We start from the raw sequence: 14,662 nt of genomic DNA on the forward strand, positions 1-14,662 counted from the left end.
TTTCCATCCAGACTGAGGAGAGAGTTCGAAGCTCCGGACCTCGAAGCTCTTGATCGTGGAATCAGGAGATGCAACAGACAAACTCTGCAGGTCGTCTCTCGTTTTCATACTAAAGATTCATTTTGGTCTCTATAGCAGTAGAAGACTCTGACCTGTTTGGAGAGACTCGGCACATCCAGATGTTGCTGTCTTGGGACAGGAAACAAAAAAACAAAACACTAAGGATGCAAAACAGACACATGACTCCATTAGTTCTAAAGAGACGAAGAAGAAACAGGCGTCTGGCCCGTCGTCTGCGCTGTCGCTGATCGGATCGTGTCGCTCTCAGCTGCTCCGCTCTGCTCATGCCTTTTTTCTACAGGTGCTGCTTCTCTGCTCATACAATCTGAACTTTGACCCCCCCCCCTCCCGCCCCCTGACTTACAGGACCTCATCATCAACGCCTTTCTTCGCTCATGGACGGTGGCTTCTCCACTTTCACTCCTCTTTCCTCGATTTTTTTTTTTTTTTTCCCTCCATCTCCACCCTGTTTTCACCTTCATGGTCGTTAGAGTTTTTAAAGGTTTTACTGGTTTATTAACGTCAGCTCTTCTTGTACCATGTTTGATTCATTTGACCCTGAGGTCACTTTTGTTTAGGCGGCTTTAGTCACACTGAAATTACTTCTCATTTCTTTCTATAATTTGTGTGTTTTAATCTTGTTCTCATGAATGGAAAGTTCAGCTGCTGTCACTGTCTTAGTTTTCCCACCCTGACATTTCCCAGATCTACTTTCTTTACAAACAAAAACAACAACAGTCATAATCACATATCTGTTCCCTAAAAGATAAGGCTGGCATTGTTCTACATTTTTGATTTAGAGAAAGGACTTCCTGACTTCTGTGGCCCGGCTGTGGCGCTCAGCCTGAGCGCACTGGTTCCCTCTGCAGTTACAAATCTTTAAAAACACAAATCTGTAGTTTCATATTTTAAAACAAACGGCTCAGTGATTTCCTGACACAGCTGGGCTCTGTAGTTTTTAGCAACCAGAACTCCAATAGGAGCAAATAGTGAAGTTGCTGGGGACTACTTTCAGCAGCGGATGAATACACATTTGGAGCACTAGTGAGTATTTCAGCAGCAGGATGGTGTATGTTGGATTGAATTTAAAAAAAGAAAAGCCCATGTTGACAGTAATGAAGGGAAATGTCAGACTCACTGTGTGATCTGACAGGACAACGCGCGATAACGTTCGTTAGAATCAGCTCGTTGTTGGTTTTGGTCTTTTCATTGAAATTTGTTCATAATGAGAAAATGTAGAAAAAGATCTGCCAGCCTCGTCGTCGGTGGCTTGTTGAGTTTTTGAGTTTTTTTTGTTTTAAATCTTTTCAGGATTGTTGCCAAGAAACATTTGTCTGGTTTTTCTGACCTTGTACCTCATTTTGAAGAGTGCGTTGATCTCACACAATCTCCTGACTTTTACCATGTTGTCATAAAGGTGACCAAACAGGCTTTTGTTTTCTCTCTCTCTCTCTCTTTTTAATTTCTTCTCTACGTAGCGAACGGATCGCTTTGACTGTTGATGCTTTGTGTTTGTAACCAGTGTAGTAAAGCTGCTGTAAGAGCCAAGCACCCGCGTGGCTGTTGATGTAAACTTGTGACGGAGCTCGCTCACTGACTGACTGCAGGATACACAATAACGTGCTGTTGCGTAAACAATAGATAGACATAAGCGTATACTACTATGCATACCAGCCTTTATGAAGATTCTCCTTTTCTTATTTATGCGAGGGTGGAGCTCGGCGTGGAGCTCGGCTGGAGCTCGGCGTGGAGCTCGGCGTGGTGCTCGGCCTGGAGCTCGGCCTGGAGCTCGGCCTGGAGCTCGGCGTGGAGCTCGGCGTGGAGCTCGGCCTGGAGCTCGGCGTGGTGCTCGGCGTGGTGCTCGGCGTGGTGCTCGGCGTGGAGCTCGGCGTGGAGCTCGGCGTGGAGCTCGGCGTGGAGCTGTCAGATGCCAAAACATGTTTGTTGCGTGGACACGGCCGTGCGTCTCCTCTGTGGTGAACTGCGAGCTGAGAACTAAAGGTGAACGTCTGCTCTTATGGATTTAAAAAATAAAAATGAAAAAAAATAAAAACTCTTTCCATGTGGCAAAAGCTTAAACTTTAAAAAGAATTGTTTGACATTTTGGGGAATACGCTGAGTGGCTTTCCTGTGGAGAGAGAGGGGAGGAGAGAGCGCCGGCGGCGGCGTGAAGTCGAGGCTGATGTGAACGGTTCTTCCTGCTCGGCTGTCGACACGATGTGGAAGAAAAGTGTAATAGACGTATTTCCCAAAATGTTTTGAAAATAGAAGTTAAGTTATGGAGAAATGACTTTAGATTTGAGGTGATAAGATGAAGATGGACGTCGGAGGAAAGAAGCTTTTAACACGTTGTACCTCAGTTAACTGCTCAAAGTGTGTGTGTGTGTGTGTGTGTGTGTGTGTGTGTTCAGTCACAAACAAGAGTCCGTTTCACTTTCAGTTCAGTCAATTCAGGGACTTTTCTTCTCCTCAAACATCAAATCTCTCGAGTTAAAGGCATTAAGAAATAATGGTTTCATCCATCAACTGTTTCGTTTATAGTCTTTTTGTTTGTTTTTTAATTGACTGAGCTGAAGGTTAAATGACCCGCCATGCTGTTTATTCACTGCTGCTTTTACTTCACGTATATTCACAAGCTCTTCGGAGAGAAGTGTCTTATCTGCCATTTTCACTTCAGGTATAGCAACTAAAAAAAACCGGGTTAATTTTTATGAATTTGTTCTTTTTTTCTTTGTTTTGTTTTGTTTTGTTTTGTTTTGTTTTGTTTTGTTTTGTTTTGTTTTGTTTTGTTTTGTTTTGTTTTGTTTTGTTGTCAGTCCTGTTCCTTCGGTTTAACCTGTATCCTGTTGTGGGTTAATTGAATGTTCACTGTGGTTCTGTTGTTACCTGTGCACCTCACGGCGGGGGGGTGGAGGGGGAGGAGGGGGAGGGGGGCTTGGGGGGAGGAGGGGGGGGGGCAAGAGACAAAAACAATGTTGAATTGCTCGCACTGTTGTTTTCCTACATGCTACACACAGGAAGTAATCCCGACAATGATACTAAAACGGTACTTATTATCACTGAAATAAAAGGTTAGCTTCTTTTGCACTGCTGACTGTTTGGTGTTTGGCTCCAGTATTTTTTGCTTTTCATTATTTTTAAAAAAAAATTTTAATTCCAAAATTGAATTTTCACAGATGCAGAGATGAGAGTTTGCCACTAGGTGGCAGTCAGTCATGGACAATTGAGTTTTAGGGCTTTATTTCTTCAGATCTTTGGATTTTTTTTGTGCATATTACTGGATAATTTCACCTCTTCAGGCCTTTAAAAGTTATAGAGATTTTATAAATGACTAGTTTACTGATTCATCTGGTCGCAGCTTGTAGACGTGCACAGTCGCACAGTTCTGTTTCAGTGGATTAAAGTTTGTGGATGATGATGCACTGACTTCTCGCAGCCCCTTGTCACAGTAACTGAGCTGTGAACAGTAAAACCAAAGAGTGATTCGACTTGTATTTAAAGTCTTGCAGAGGCCAAACGCTCCTGTTTTTCACAATAAAACAAGCAAAGATTAAAATGATAACGTCCTGCCTCTGGATGACAATGTCCCGTCCGTCCACTATTTTGGTCATTGTCATGAAATTTTGCAGAGACGCTCGTGGTTCCCAGATGATGGTTCCTGATTATTTCGGTGATCCTCAGACTTTTCATCTAGTTCCTCCAGCAGCTCAAATGTTTCACTTATCCACTGAAATATTTCACCATCTTCTGGAGACGTTCACGGTTTCCAGAGAATAATTCCTGCTACTTTGATCTCTCTTATGTGTCTCCAGTAAAATTAAAAATCATAAAAAACAGTATTTACAGTTTAAGTTTAAGTCAGTAGCTTTTTGTTTGATTCCCATCTGATGTCACACAGATCACTTCCTGAAAAAAATACTAAAGTATGTTGAAAGTTTTGCATATAAACTGTAAAAGGTGAGCAGAGATTTAGACGCTGGAATACAGGTAACACAAATAAGGAATATTTATTTGAAAGTTTATAGTCCTGTTGGACTTCAGTCAAACGAACAGATGCAGTGTTAGAAGAAAAAAAAAAAAAACATGACACATCAGACCAGCTGACACTTAAATCCTCGACTCAGTCTCTTCACAGATGCGTAACAAACGCTGCAGCTTCATCCGCTATGAGGAACTAAACAGATGAATAGTTTCGTGAATCACTCCAGGATGCCTGTCCATAACGTTTATTTGTCCTTTGTCCTCTAAAAAGTTCCGTAACTTGTTTGTGCAACTTTTTAGAAGTTATTTTCAGCTTGTATCTTTGTATTTGTATAAAAACCCTGTTTTTTTTTTTTGCATCTTGTCAACTTGTGCAGGAGTTTGTGTGACTGTCGTGGAGGAATCGTCAGCACACACAAATATAAAGCTGTTGAATTTTTTTTAAAGGATTTTAAAGTTGAAACTTCAGATGCAGGTGTTTTAAAACTGTCTGCATGTCTCGATATCACTGGAGCTGTGTAGAACAGTCGAAACCCAGATGGCATTTTTCTCAGCATGGATTGAACTTCTTTAACCTCCGATCCAGCTCATCTCTGAGGTTTCTTCAGCCCGTCGTCCCGCTCTCCTCTCATGCTCTGTGGGCTCCAGAGGACCGGGCTCTCCTCCCCTGCAGCCGCTGGCTCTCCCTGCGCTGGTTGATGGCCTTGGTGCTGGCGCGGAGCTTACGGAGCCTGAGGGCGCGGAGACGCAGCTGAAGGTCCTGGGGGATCTTCCCTCCTTTGGCCCGGATGTCCTTCAGCCTCTGAATGGGCGTTTTGGTGAGGGTGAAGTCACAGACGGTGGGATGTGGCTCCGACCCAACGTGGCACCGACGCATGGACGGGAAGTAACCCACGGCCCAAACCACCACCTTGTACTCGCCCGGGTTCAGAAGACGCCAGTAGTCTCCGTCAGCAGCTACAGGAGGTAAATGTGGAGACAAAACCAAAGATTTCAAATCTATTTCTGATCTTTAGCTTGTGTTAATGATTAACCTGCAGGTCCCAGAGAGAACAGGACTCAGCTTGTTGCACTCTGCTGTGGATTTCACTGAGAGCTGTGGCTTTGATGCAATAACACCTGCTGAAGAATATGTGAACATCACTGACGGCTAAAAACACCTGCTGCTGGTGCAGAAACTGGCAGAAACTCTGCTTCTTCAACAAAAGATTTCTGACCGTCCAAACGTTTGTTTTACACTGCTGATCAAACACTTAAAATACAGTTGTTTTCCCTCTTTGCACACAGCTGGAACTGTCAAAACACACCATTTATCTGCACTGCAAATCATCTACATTTGGCACAAATACAAGACGACAACAAAAACCAAAAACGTTGAGCATCGTCAGCGTTTAAGGATTTATTCTTCGCCCTGGAAGCTTTAAGAATCGGTGATCGCCCAGAGATTGTCTCCGCAGACAACATCTCCACCCCTGAGGTCTTTTCTGTGAATTCTGTCACTCTCTCAGTTTACTGTGCCATCAGTGAAGACACGACAACGACCGGCTGACCTGATCGGATGTCGTGGTTGTGATCCTCCACCTTGATTATAGCATCTGCAATTCCCTGTTTGGTCAGCTTGTCCCTCACCACACCTTTAATCCCTCTGTGAACCTGCGTGAAGACAAAACGCTGCAGTGTCACAACCGCAAACAGCATTTAAACACTGGATTCATTTGACATCATCGTTTCTCTGGACAGTCGGACCTGCTCCATGTAAACCAGCAGAGACTCCTTGTTGTTCTCCCACTCGATGGGAAGTTCACTGGCGTGAGGGAACTTATCACAGGACAGCTCCACCGTCACCTCGAAGCAGTTGGTGTGCAGGTAACTGAAGTCATTCATACCTGAACACGTGAAGAAAAACAGGCAAAAAAACATGAAAAACAGCAGCTTCAGGAGATTAAAATTTTAATTTATTAGTTTTTTTATGCATAAACTGATAGAAAGTCTTTTTTTTTAAGGTGAAAAGTAAATCTCAAAGACAGGAAGTGAGACCTAAAATACAAATAACTAGAATTTGATCTTTCTCTCTTGAGCCCCTGTTTTAAATAAGACTAAAACAATGTGGATACCAACCATTCAATAGTTGGACAAAACTCAAAATGTGCTAAAAAAGTATCAGACAAAGTACGAAATCCTTAAATTTTCCACCTTAAAACAACCTTCAGTGTTTTATGTGTGTGGATTAGTGTCTTTTAAATGGGAAAACAACTGAATTTGATCCTTTAGAGAACAATAATTAAAGCTCAACACTAATTTAAACATTTAAACTTACAAACAGGGAACCTAGTTTCCCTCCAACATTAACTGAAAGCAGCTCCTCCCTGAACCTGAACTACATCTGCTGAGGTGGGTCAGGTGGGTGAAGGACTCCCTGCTGGGACTCACTGCCGGGGACGGTGTGCCAGGCTCCTCCGTTGATGATGTTGTTGTGCGACTGGAAGTCCTCGTAGTGGCAGATGCGGCGGTCGGGGTTGGCCATCACCAGGTTAGTGGAGGCGTAGACGGCGGCCAGCCAGCGGAAGAAAGCGTCGTCCGCCGTGGGGGTGTCCTCCTGAGGGGCCCAGTCTCGGGTGCAGTCGAAGGGATACGTCACCACCAGCTCTCCGCCGTGGAGGTTGGCGCTGAGCACGAAGGGAATGTCCTGCATCCAGCTGATGACGGCGCGGGTCTCCGGCGCAACCTGGACAAGGAGACGTCAGATCCTTCACTCCAGTAAAAGTACCAATACATGAATGTAAAATACTCAACTGAAAGTATTATCAGCAAAATGTACTTCAGATATATATGACATTAGATAAGATTAGACTGTTAATACTGATGCTCATACTTTATATACAGTCTGATAGATCAGTCTATTGGTTTCAAAGGGATCCTACAAACAATAACAACATAAATAGTTGGGTTCAATTTGTTTTCTTTTTTTCATATTTAATAATGGATCATAGTTGTTACATCAGAGTCTTTTGGTTTTATACCTTTGCAGCAACAGAGGAGAATTTTCACCCTTTCATTCTTAATAATACAACCAGGTGGCGCCAAAGTCAGACATTTCTCTAACCCTCCACTTAGTGGCTGAACCTGCTCCGTCTATTGAGTGTCACGCGTATAAAACTACATCTTACAGTAGCATCTTCCTTGGTGTAGTACTCCGGGATGGGGATGTAGTGGTTGGGGACTTTGGATGGATCCTCTGCTTTCTCTTGGGCGTCCCACATGATGTTGTTCAGGTCTGGAAAGTTGTGATTCATGTCGATTCCTTCAAAGCTGTAGCGTCCTTCAGCCCAGCCGGCCAGCTCTGATCCCTGCAGCAGATCAGTCAGTCAGAAACATGTATGTATATATATATATATATATATATATCATGATATCACACCATCATTTAGAACAAGATTATACTGTCTCCTCTGTGGCCTCCCTATGGTCTCACAAATAATCAAATGTGTACAGATGTCAGCCCCCATGAAAGATGAAGATAGCTGATCAGTGAGCAACAGCCTGCATCATCATCATTTCACAAAATGTGGGTTGCAAACTTTGCAAACCTCAAACCTCAACCTCCCTGTCTGCGCTTGACTAATATCCAACCGACTCTCAGTTAAGAACGAATGTTTCACCTCTACATCCAGTTTGAAAAGGTCAAACCACAGTCCTCCAGGTTCATCTAGATCAGACCGTCCTGCCTGAGATACTTCACACAGTCAGGTTTTACTCTCACAGTTAAACATCGTGCTCTTGTTGGGCCAGTCGATGAATTTTGAAAACGTATCCCAATGTGTTTACAGCAAAATCCGGTTTGTAGTGTCTCCTACACAAAGACACGGGCTCAGTGTCCAACACTGTCGAAACAACCAGTTTACTGACTCTCCTTTAAACATCTTGGGCAAAAATATAAGAAAAAAAGCCATTAACGCTTCACCAGTGTTTCCCAACCTGTGGGCTGCAGCCCCCTGGTGGGCAGTGAACGTATTGCAATATGTTTATTAGCTTCCCCCTGCTTTCAGTTCAGTCTTTGCATGTTTGACCTTAAATTTAAAATGAATTAAAATAAAAAGCGCTCTGAGAACGCATTATTCGTCCTCGGTATTGTTATGTACGGTGGCCCTGAAGCTCAACACATGCAAACAGACCAAACAAACACACTTCCGTCGTGTTGTCAGTATTTGCAGCTCATGTGTTGATGTGTTTTCTGAAGATGCAGTGCATCGGGCTCTCGTGTCCCGCCAACATCTTTTGAGATTTTTTAACGTGGGCCATGAGGTGGCAACCACTGGGAAGCACTGCTCTGCAACATGTCCCTCGAAGCACTCCCCACCTTCTCGTAAGCTGCTTCATATCCGTCGGGGTTCATGGAGGGCAGGAGGTGAATCCGTGTCTCGGTGACCAGTCGTACGACGCGCTGGTTGCCCTTCTTGTATTCTCTGCATAAGTACTGCATGAGGTTGAGGACCAGCTCTCGACCGAGAGCCTCGTTCCCGTGCATCCCCGCCACATAGCGAAACTCCGGCTCACCTGCCAAGAGAGAAAACTAGAGAGTCACTTCACCTGCCAAGCAACACATGTGGAGAAATTCATCCTGATGACGTCTGTGCAAAGACAAAACAAACGCGGAGTAACTGGATTCAAACACTGAAGTCTGGAGTTTGAGTTTGTTCTGTAGGTAAAAGTTAAAACCCACAGGCACATCAGGAACACATTCAACCTCCCAGATAAAACTTTCAAACCCGTGTGTGTTGTGTTAGGCAACAGCGTGGACCTGGTCCGCAGCACATTTGCCAATAATCACACATGGATTGGCCAGACTTGATGGCAGACATTCCTGAATATAAAGACTCCAAAGACACAAGATCTGCGCTCGATACACGAGCATTTCTTGTAACTTCAAACACGTGTGCGCCCCTGACCCTCTTCTTCTTGGGTTTGGCACCAAATCAAACCATGAAACAGCTGATATTTAAAGCTGTTGGCTTTGTTGATGCTTAAATAACCTAAATTCCCACCTTTTCCCCCTCGGGAGTGAAGCTGTTTTCAAATGTGTTTACGCCACTTCTCCGAGAACAAAGAAAGACGAGCTGGAGCTGCACTTCATTTATTTACATTTATTTTTGGCAGATATACAGCGGCCACAATTCCCTGCATCTGAAGACAGTATCACAAAGAAATCTGGCTTGTTTGGTGTTTTGAATGTGCAGCCTCTAATTTCAAACTGTTATCAGTTTGTTTATACAAGAGAGGCCTTCTCCTCAAACCTCTCCTGACTCCCTGTGTGGTGCCGCTGCAGAGAAACTCGGCTGTATAAACACTGGAGGATGTTGAACTGGAACCCTGAGCTGCTGAACTCAGAGCAACTTCAGAAACATCATGAATTCTGGTCCAGGAAGTTCTGGGATTTAAGGTTTCGTCTCATATTGGACTCGCAGGAGAAAAGTTTAATCATTCGTACCGAGCTCGTGTTTGCCGGGGTTGTCTGAGATCTCCATGACGTAGAGTTTGAAGCCCATGTAGCTCTTCCCGATGGTGTAGATGTGGGTGATGTCCGGACACTCCTCCGTCACAGACTTCATGAGCTGCAGGGTGAAGAGGACTTGTTGGACTGAAAGCCTTCAAAGGGTTAAATTTGAACTCTGAGGAAAGTCTGCAAACTGCTAAGACTGTGAGTAAAACCCTTGGCATTAGCTTTAGGAGCAACCAAAGTTACTCATCGTGCTTGCGTGGCATCTCAGCTCTGACCTTTCTCATCTCTTTGTAGTTGTGGTGTCTGAAGTCCAGAGCGTCCTTCGATCCTGGATCTCGCTCTGAGGCGTAGATGTCAGATGGATCTACGAGGAAATACAACATGAGGTTTGACAGAATTACAAGCATGCAACATTTTAAAGGTCCATATTTTACACACTGTGTTTTATTTTGAAGTGTTGATCCAGAAGAGAGGAGGCTCTGAGCCTCTCTTCTGATTGGCTTACTGCCTTCTGAGTGATCCAATAAAAATTTAGCGGATTTAAGGTAAAACACTCAGAGAAACCAAATCCTGCAAGGTTTGGATGGTGGGTCCAGGTGGGCGGGGCTTGGTGACTGCTTTGTTGTGACATCACAAAGTTCCAGAAGTCCTGACGGCTGGTTTTAAGGCTCAGTTTCTGAATACAGGCTGTGTGCATTTCTCTGTGGACTGAGGCTTTGATACTTTCACAGTATTAATATAGAAGCTAGACCTGATCTATAATCACACTACACATGGACACAGACCTTTAGACTATATGGACCTTTAATATATTAATCAACCCTGAAAACGACTCATCATTACTCAGACTCTCAGTATTTCTGCTTACCGTCAACACGACAGCCGAGTATCTCCGCCCGGAGGCAGATGGTGCCGTTGGGGTACCAGGTCTGCGGGTTGATGCGGATGAAACGTGCGACAGTGGGAACAGGAAGGAGTCCGAGCACCGGAGTCTCTGGATTCTGGTTCCCTTCAAATATCTGTACAATTCAACATAACATCACTTAGTCTCAAACACTGCAGGATCTTCAGTTTCTTGCAACATCGTCCTCGTTTGTTTCCATTTCATGTAGTTTTCTGTAACGTTTTTGTTCATGTTACATATTTTACTTTGGAACAAAACTCTTCTAAATCTGTTTTCCATCTGTCTGAGGTCCAGTGGTCTCGCCTGGTACATTCCTCAAATCTGAAAGTACAGCAAGTAGTTCTTACCGCCTCTACTGTCCCGTTCATGCAGCTTTGCCAGTTCACAGAGTCGTTACTCAGCTGCACTTTGTAGGTTTGGACCCAGTCCCAACTACAGTGAACAAGAACAAGAAATCACATTTAAACAGACTTCAGGGCAAAAGCAATGTGCTCTGTCTTTGTTGCACAGAACACTGAATTCAAACCACCAGTAAATCAAATGAGCAGCTAATTTCCAAAACGATTTACAGATGCTTGCAATCAGTTTGTCTGCAAATGATTTGTGTTTTCAGTAATTTTGTTGTGTGTTGTGCATCTTTCTTTTTTTTTTGTTGGTGGATATTTTTATTTCTGAGGCAGAAACTCTTCAGACTTTGATCGTGATACTACCTGACCTCCAGATGGAGTTTCGGCCTTGCAGGATGACTCCAGTGAACCGGGTGAGGTGGATAGCGTCCACCTCCAGCCACTGGTGCCGGTCTTTGTAGTCTGCACACCAGGCTCCATCGTACATGTCCCCGTCCTCGATGCCAGACTAAAAAAAACAAACATGTTAAACAGTATTTTCCTTTGTCAACTGCAGAAACCACTAAACTGACTGAAAATGCTCCTATGTGAAGCATTGCGTAACACTTTGGCATTGACCTGATTGGAAAATAAATGCTTTCAGACTGCAGAACAAGAGGGGTGGGGGGTGGGGGGGGTGGGGGGTGGCAGGGATATTGAATAACACTGCTGGCATTTTGCTTATTATTTCACTGAATTGCTAAGTGACTCTAATCATTGAAAAACGACATAAAAGTGCTCAGCAAGAAAACTTTCTACTGCACATCCAGTCCCTGGAGTTTTTTTTAGAGTGGAAAGTTCACGTGCCAATGAAGGCAGAGGAGGAGAAAAAAAGATGGAGAGTGGTCAACCGACTTCACAATCCATTAGCTTCAGAAATATGCAGTGGAAATATATGGATGAAAATAAAAGAGTGAACGTGTAAGGACATTAAAAGATATTTTGTAAATCAGCTGATATATTCTGAGGTGTTAATTTGTACATCTTCATACTGAAAACATAACTTCCTGCCCAGTCACAGGTGGGCGGGGCCTAGCCTCAACCAGTCAGGCCGCACCTGAGGCCTGGTTCAGACCCAGCATGCTACCTGTGTGTAATGACTGACCTTGTCTCCAGTCAGCTGTAGACTGGATGCATTGTTTGTGTGAGTCATGCGTAGTTCTTATAATTACTGCAGTTTCCTTTTGGAATTAACTTTTAACTGTTTGATTCAGATTTATTGGACCACCTTTGTGAAGCAAATAATGTTTTCATTTGCCTTGCAGCGACAAATCACCTGTGACAGTCGACAGGTGAGGTGGAAATCCTTCAGAGAGACATTAAACAGCTGGACGTCATTAATTAGAATACATCGTTTCTGTACCGATGCAAAGGCTCTTCAGGAAAACGCAACAACTACAGTTGCAGCCAGGTTCTAATGGTATTCATAGATATGAATATTTATTTTGGATTATCTTAATGCTTCTTTACGAACAACAAAATGTCACTGCGAAGATTACACATGTGCAGCGATGCTTCTGATCTGCCGACATCCTGTCCTCAGGAGTTTGCTTCCTGCTTTCCCATCTAAGCGGACGGCATTAAAGACCCTTGGGAAAGTGAACAGAAGGTTTCTGGGTACAAAGTTAAATTAGAGGAATTCTTTAATCTTGTTAGATCACATGAATAAACCAAACTAATCTTTTTGAATCTCTGCACTTTGTGTTTGAATTGACTTTGATCCAGATCTGGACCGACCTGGATATTCAGCCGTCCCCTGTGAGCACCCAGGCCCATCCGCTGGTAGGAAGAGGCTTGGATCTGGCTGTCGTCGACCCGCAGGGACTCGAGGCCGAGGGGAGGACAGTCTGGGAGGAAAATGAAAAGCAATTATGAGATAAAATCTTCTTGGGGTTTTGTCTGTGCCTGTCTGGAGATGCTGATCCTTTGCAGAAACAGCTCTGGTGCTGACTGCTGAAGGGTTAAACGCTCGCTCTCTCTCTCTCTCTCCGCTTTTTTCTGAGTAAGCAAACACATGTCTGATGTAACACGAGGTCCCAGAGGTTCTGTGGAATATCTCTAATCATCCTGGGTCAGTTCAGTGGAGGGTTGGAGGCCCTCTCCTCCTCCTCCTCCTCCTCCTCCTCCTCCTCCTCCTCCTCCTCCTCCTCCTGCTCCTGCTCCTCCTCCTCCTCCTCCTCCTCCTCCTCCTCCTCCTCCTCCTCCTCCTCCTCCTCCTCCTCCTCCTGCTCCTCCTCCTCCTCCTCCTCCTCCTCCTCCTCCTCCTCCTCCTGCTCCTGCTCCTCCTCCTCCTCCTCCTCCTCCTCCTCCTCCTCCTCCTCTGCGTGTCTGGAGGAAACTGCAGATAAGTGAATGTGTGGAGTGTTTGAATGTAATTTGAGACAAAGTTTAGGGGCCAAGAGCGTAAAGTCAAACCTTCAGCAGAGCAGCAGGAAGAGAGCTGCAGCTGCAGGGTATTTTATGGCTTTGGGAACAAGCAACAACATTCCCATCAATCTCAAACACGACTCGACCTGGCAGGTCAAAACAGCCTCGTCTGTTCTCTTCAGGTCCAGAGACATTTTCACAGCAACATCCTCAAAATTCATTTTAATTATGATGTAATATTTTTAAAAAATTTAGGATTTGATGCTTTTTTTCTATTTTCTTTACATATAAATTTAAAATCTTTTGTTTCTGGACTGTTTGTCTGACAAAACAAGTTAAAAAATGAGGGTCTGGCTCATTCTTAAATTAAACTAATTCAACAAATGTGGCGAGATTTACTATAACAACATAAAAACTATTCTTTACTTCCACATATTTAAAGACCCTTTTTATTGATAAACCCCCTGTATTTCCACAAAGTTGACAAGTTGATTTTTGCGTTACGGGTTTGCACATGCTGAGCTGACCACATCAGAGTTAAATCAGAGGCTCAGTGGGTCCCTGAAGGCATCATTCATTAATTGCACTTAACTGCTCATTTAATTACCAATAATAGTTGGGTTTAATTAGCTTGAAGTCTCTGTGGCTCCTCACAGTAAAGTAAAAGTGGACGACTTGGCAGAAGTTCAGGTGGTGAAAGTGATATTTTTTCTCACCCAGTTGAGTTTTCTTATCTTCTGTTTTGCTGGCATCTCTTTTTTCTTCTTCTTCTTTGCTGTTGTTGTTGACTTCTTCGCTGTCTTTGTTTGTGTTTTGGGTCTCCAGCTGTTTCCCTGTGCCAGCGGTGGTGGATAACTTTGTCTCTGCTGTAGTTGGAGTGGCTCGGTCTCGACTCTGATCCTCCACAGTGACAGAGTTGTTCACAGTCCCGGTTGTAGCTGTGTTGTTGAATAATGAATACCTCTGGGCTGTTGCATCGTCTATTAGCGCTCCGGCTGCACCTAAAAAAACTCCCAGAAAAATCACTGCAGCCAACATGCACAATGACTTTTCCATGTTGCTCTTTGTTTGCTGCTGCAGGAGTGGTGGGGAGAAAAAAAAATTCCCCCGGCCGGTTTATGTGGAGATGACAGAGCCAGACCTCCATCCACATCCCTCCTCCTCAATCCCACCTCCCTTCCCTCACCCTCCCTCCCACAATTCCAGCTGAAGTCCCGCGAAAATCTGGGATTCAAAAAAAAAAAAAAAAATACAAAGACTTGTGCATGATTGCAGTTTACATAACGTGTGTGCAGCAGTGACCCATATATTTTTACCAGCCAGGGTAAAATGTGAAAATGTATGTGATCAATCTTAACTTTAAAAATAAAACTGAACACAAACTTCACGTTACTGCACAATTAAAAAGCAACATTTGCACAAATGGATCAAAACCTCCCTGCCAAGTGTTACCCTGTGGTACAGGGA

General features: G+C 44.0%; 2 protein-coding genes across 2 annotated transcripts in view; one reads left to right on the top strand and one right to left on the bottom strand.

Moving 5' to 3' along the window:
- The window catches only part of wdr32 (WD repeat domain 32), an 8,622-nt gene extending 7,132 nt beyond the window's left edge, over positions 1–1,490 (top strand). The window contains 1 exon segment of the mRNA XM_056393066.1: positions 1–1,490. This exon segment is cut by the window's left edge and continues 1,129 nt beyond it. The gene's annotated coding sequence lies outside the window, so the exon portion shown is untranslated.
- Positions 1,491–4,048: 2,558 nt separating this feature from the next.
- Positions 4,049–14,396, bottom strand: cpxm1a (carboxypeptidase X (M14 family), member 1a). Its single transcript, XM_056393065.1, has 13 exons — positions 13,912–14,396; positions 12,566–12,675; positions 11,158–11,297; positions 10,790–10,874; positions 10,407–10,557; positions 9,814–9,902; positions 9,527–9,650; positions 8,399–8,595; positions 7,209–7,388; positions 6,472–6,766; positions 5,788–5,927; positions 5,592–5,694; positions 4,049–4,998 (listed from the first exon to the last, which is right to left on the bottom strand). The coding sequence occupies exons 1-13, from the start codon at positions 14,249–14,251 to the stop codon at positions 4,670–4,672; spliced, it is 2,283 nt and encodes a 760-aa protein (XP_056249040.1). The 5' UTR covers positions 14,252–14,396; the 3' UTR covers positions 4,049–4,669.
- Between the last annotated feature and the right edge of the window lie 266 nt (positions 14,397–14,662).

Source organism: Seriola aureovittata, chromosome 13 (assembly GCF_021018895.1).
Source record: "Seriola aureovittata isolate HTS-2021-v1 ecotype China chromosome 13, ASM2101889v1, whole genome shotgun sequence".
Lineage (NCBI taxonomy): Eukaryota > Metazoa > Chordata > Actinopteri > Carangiformes > Carangidae > Seriola > Seriola aureovittata.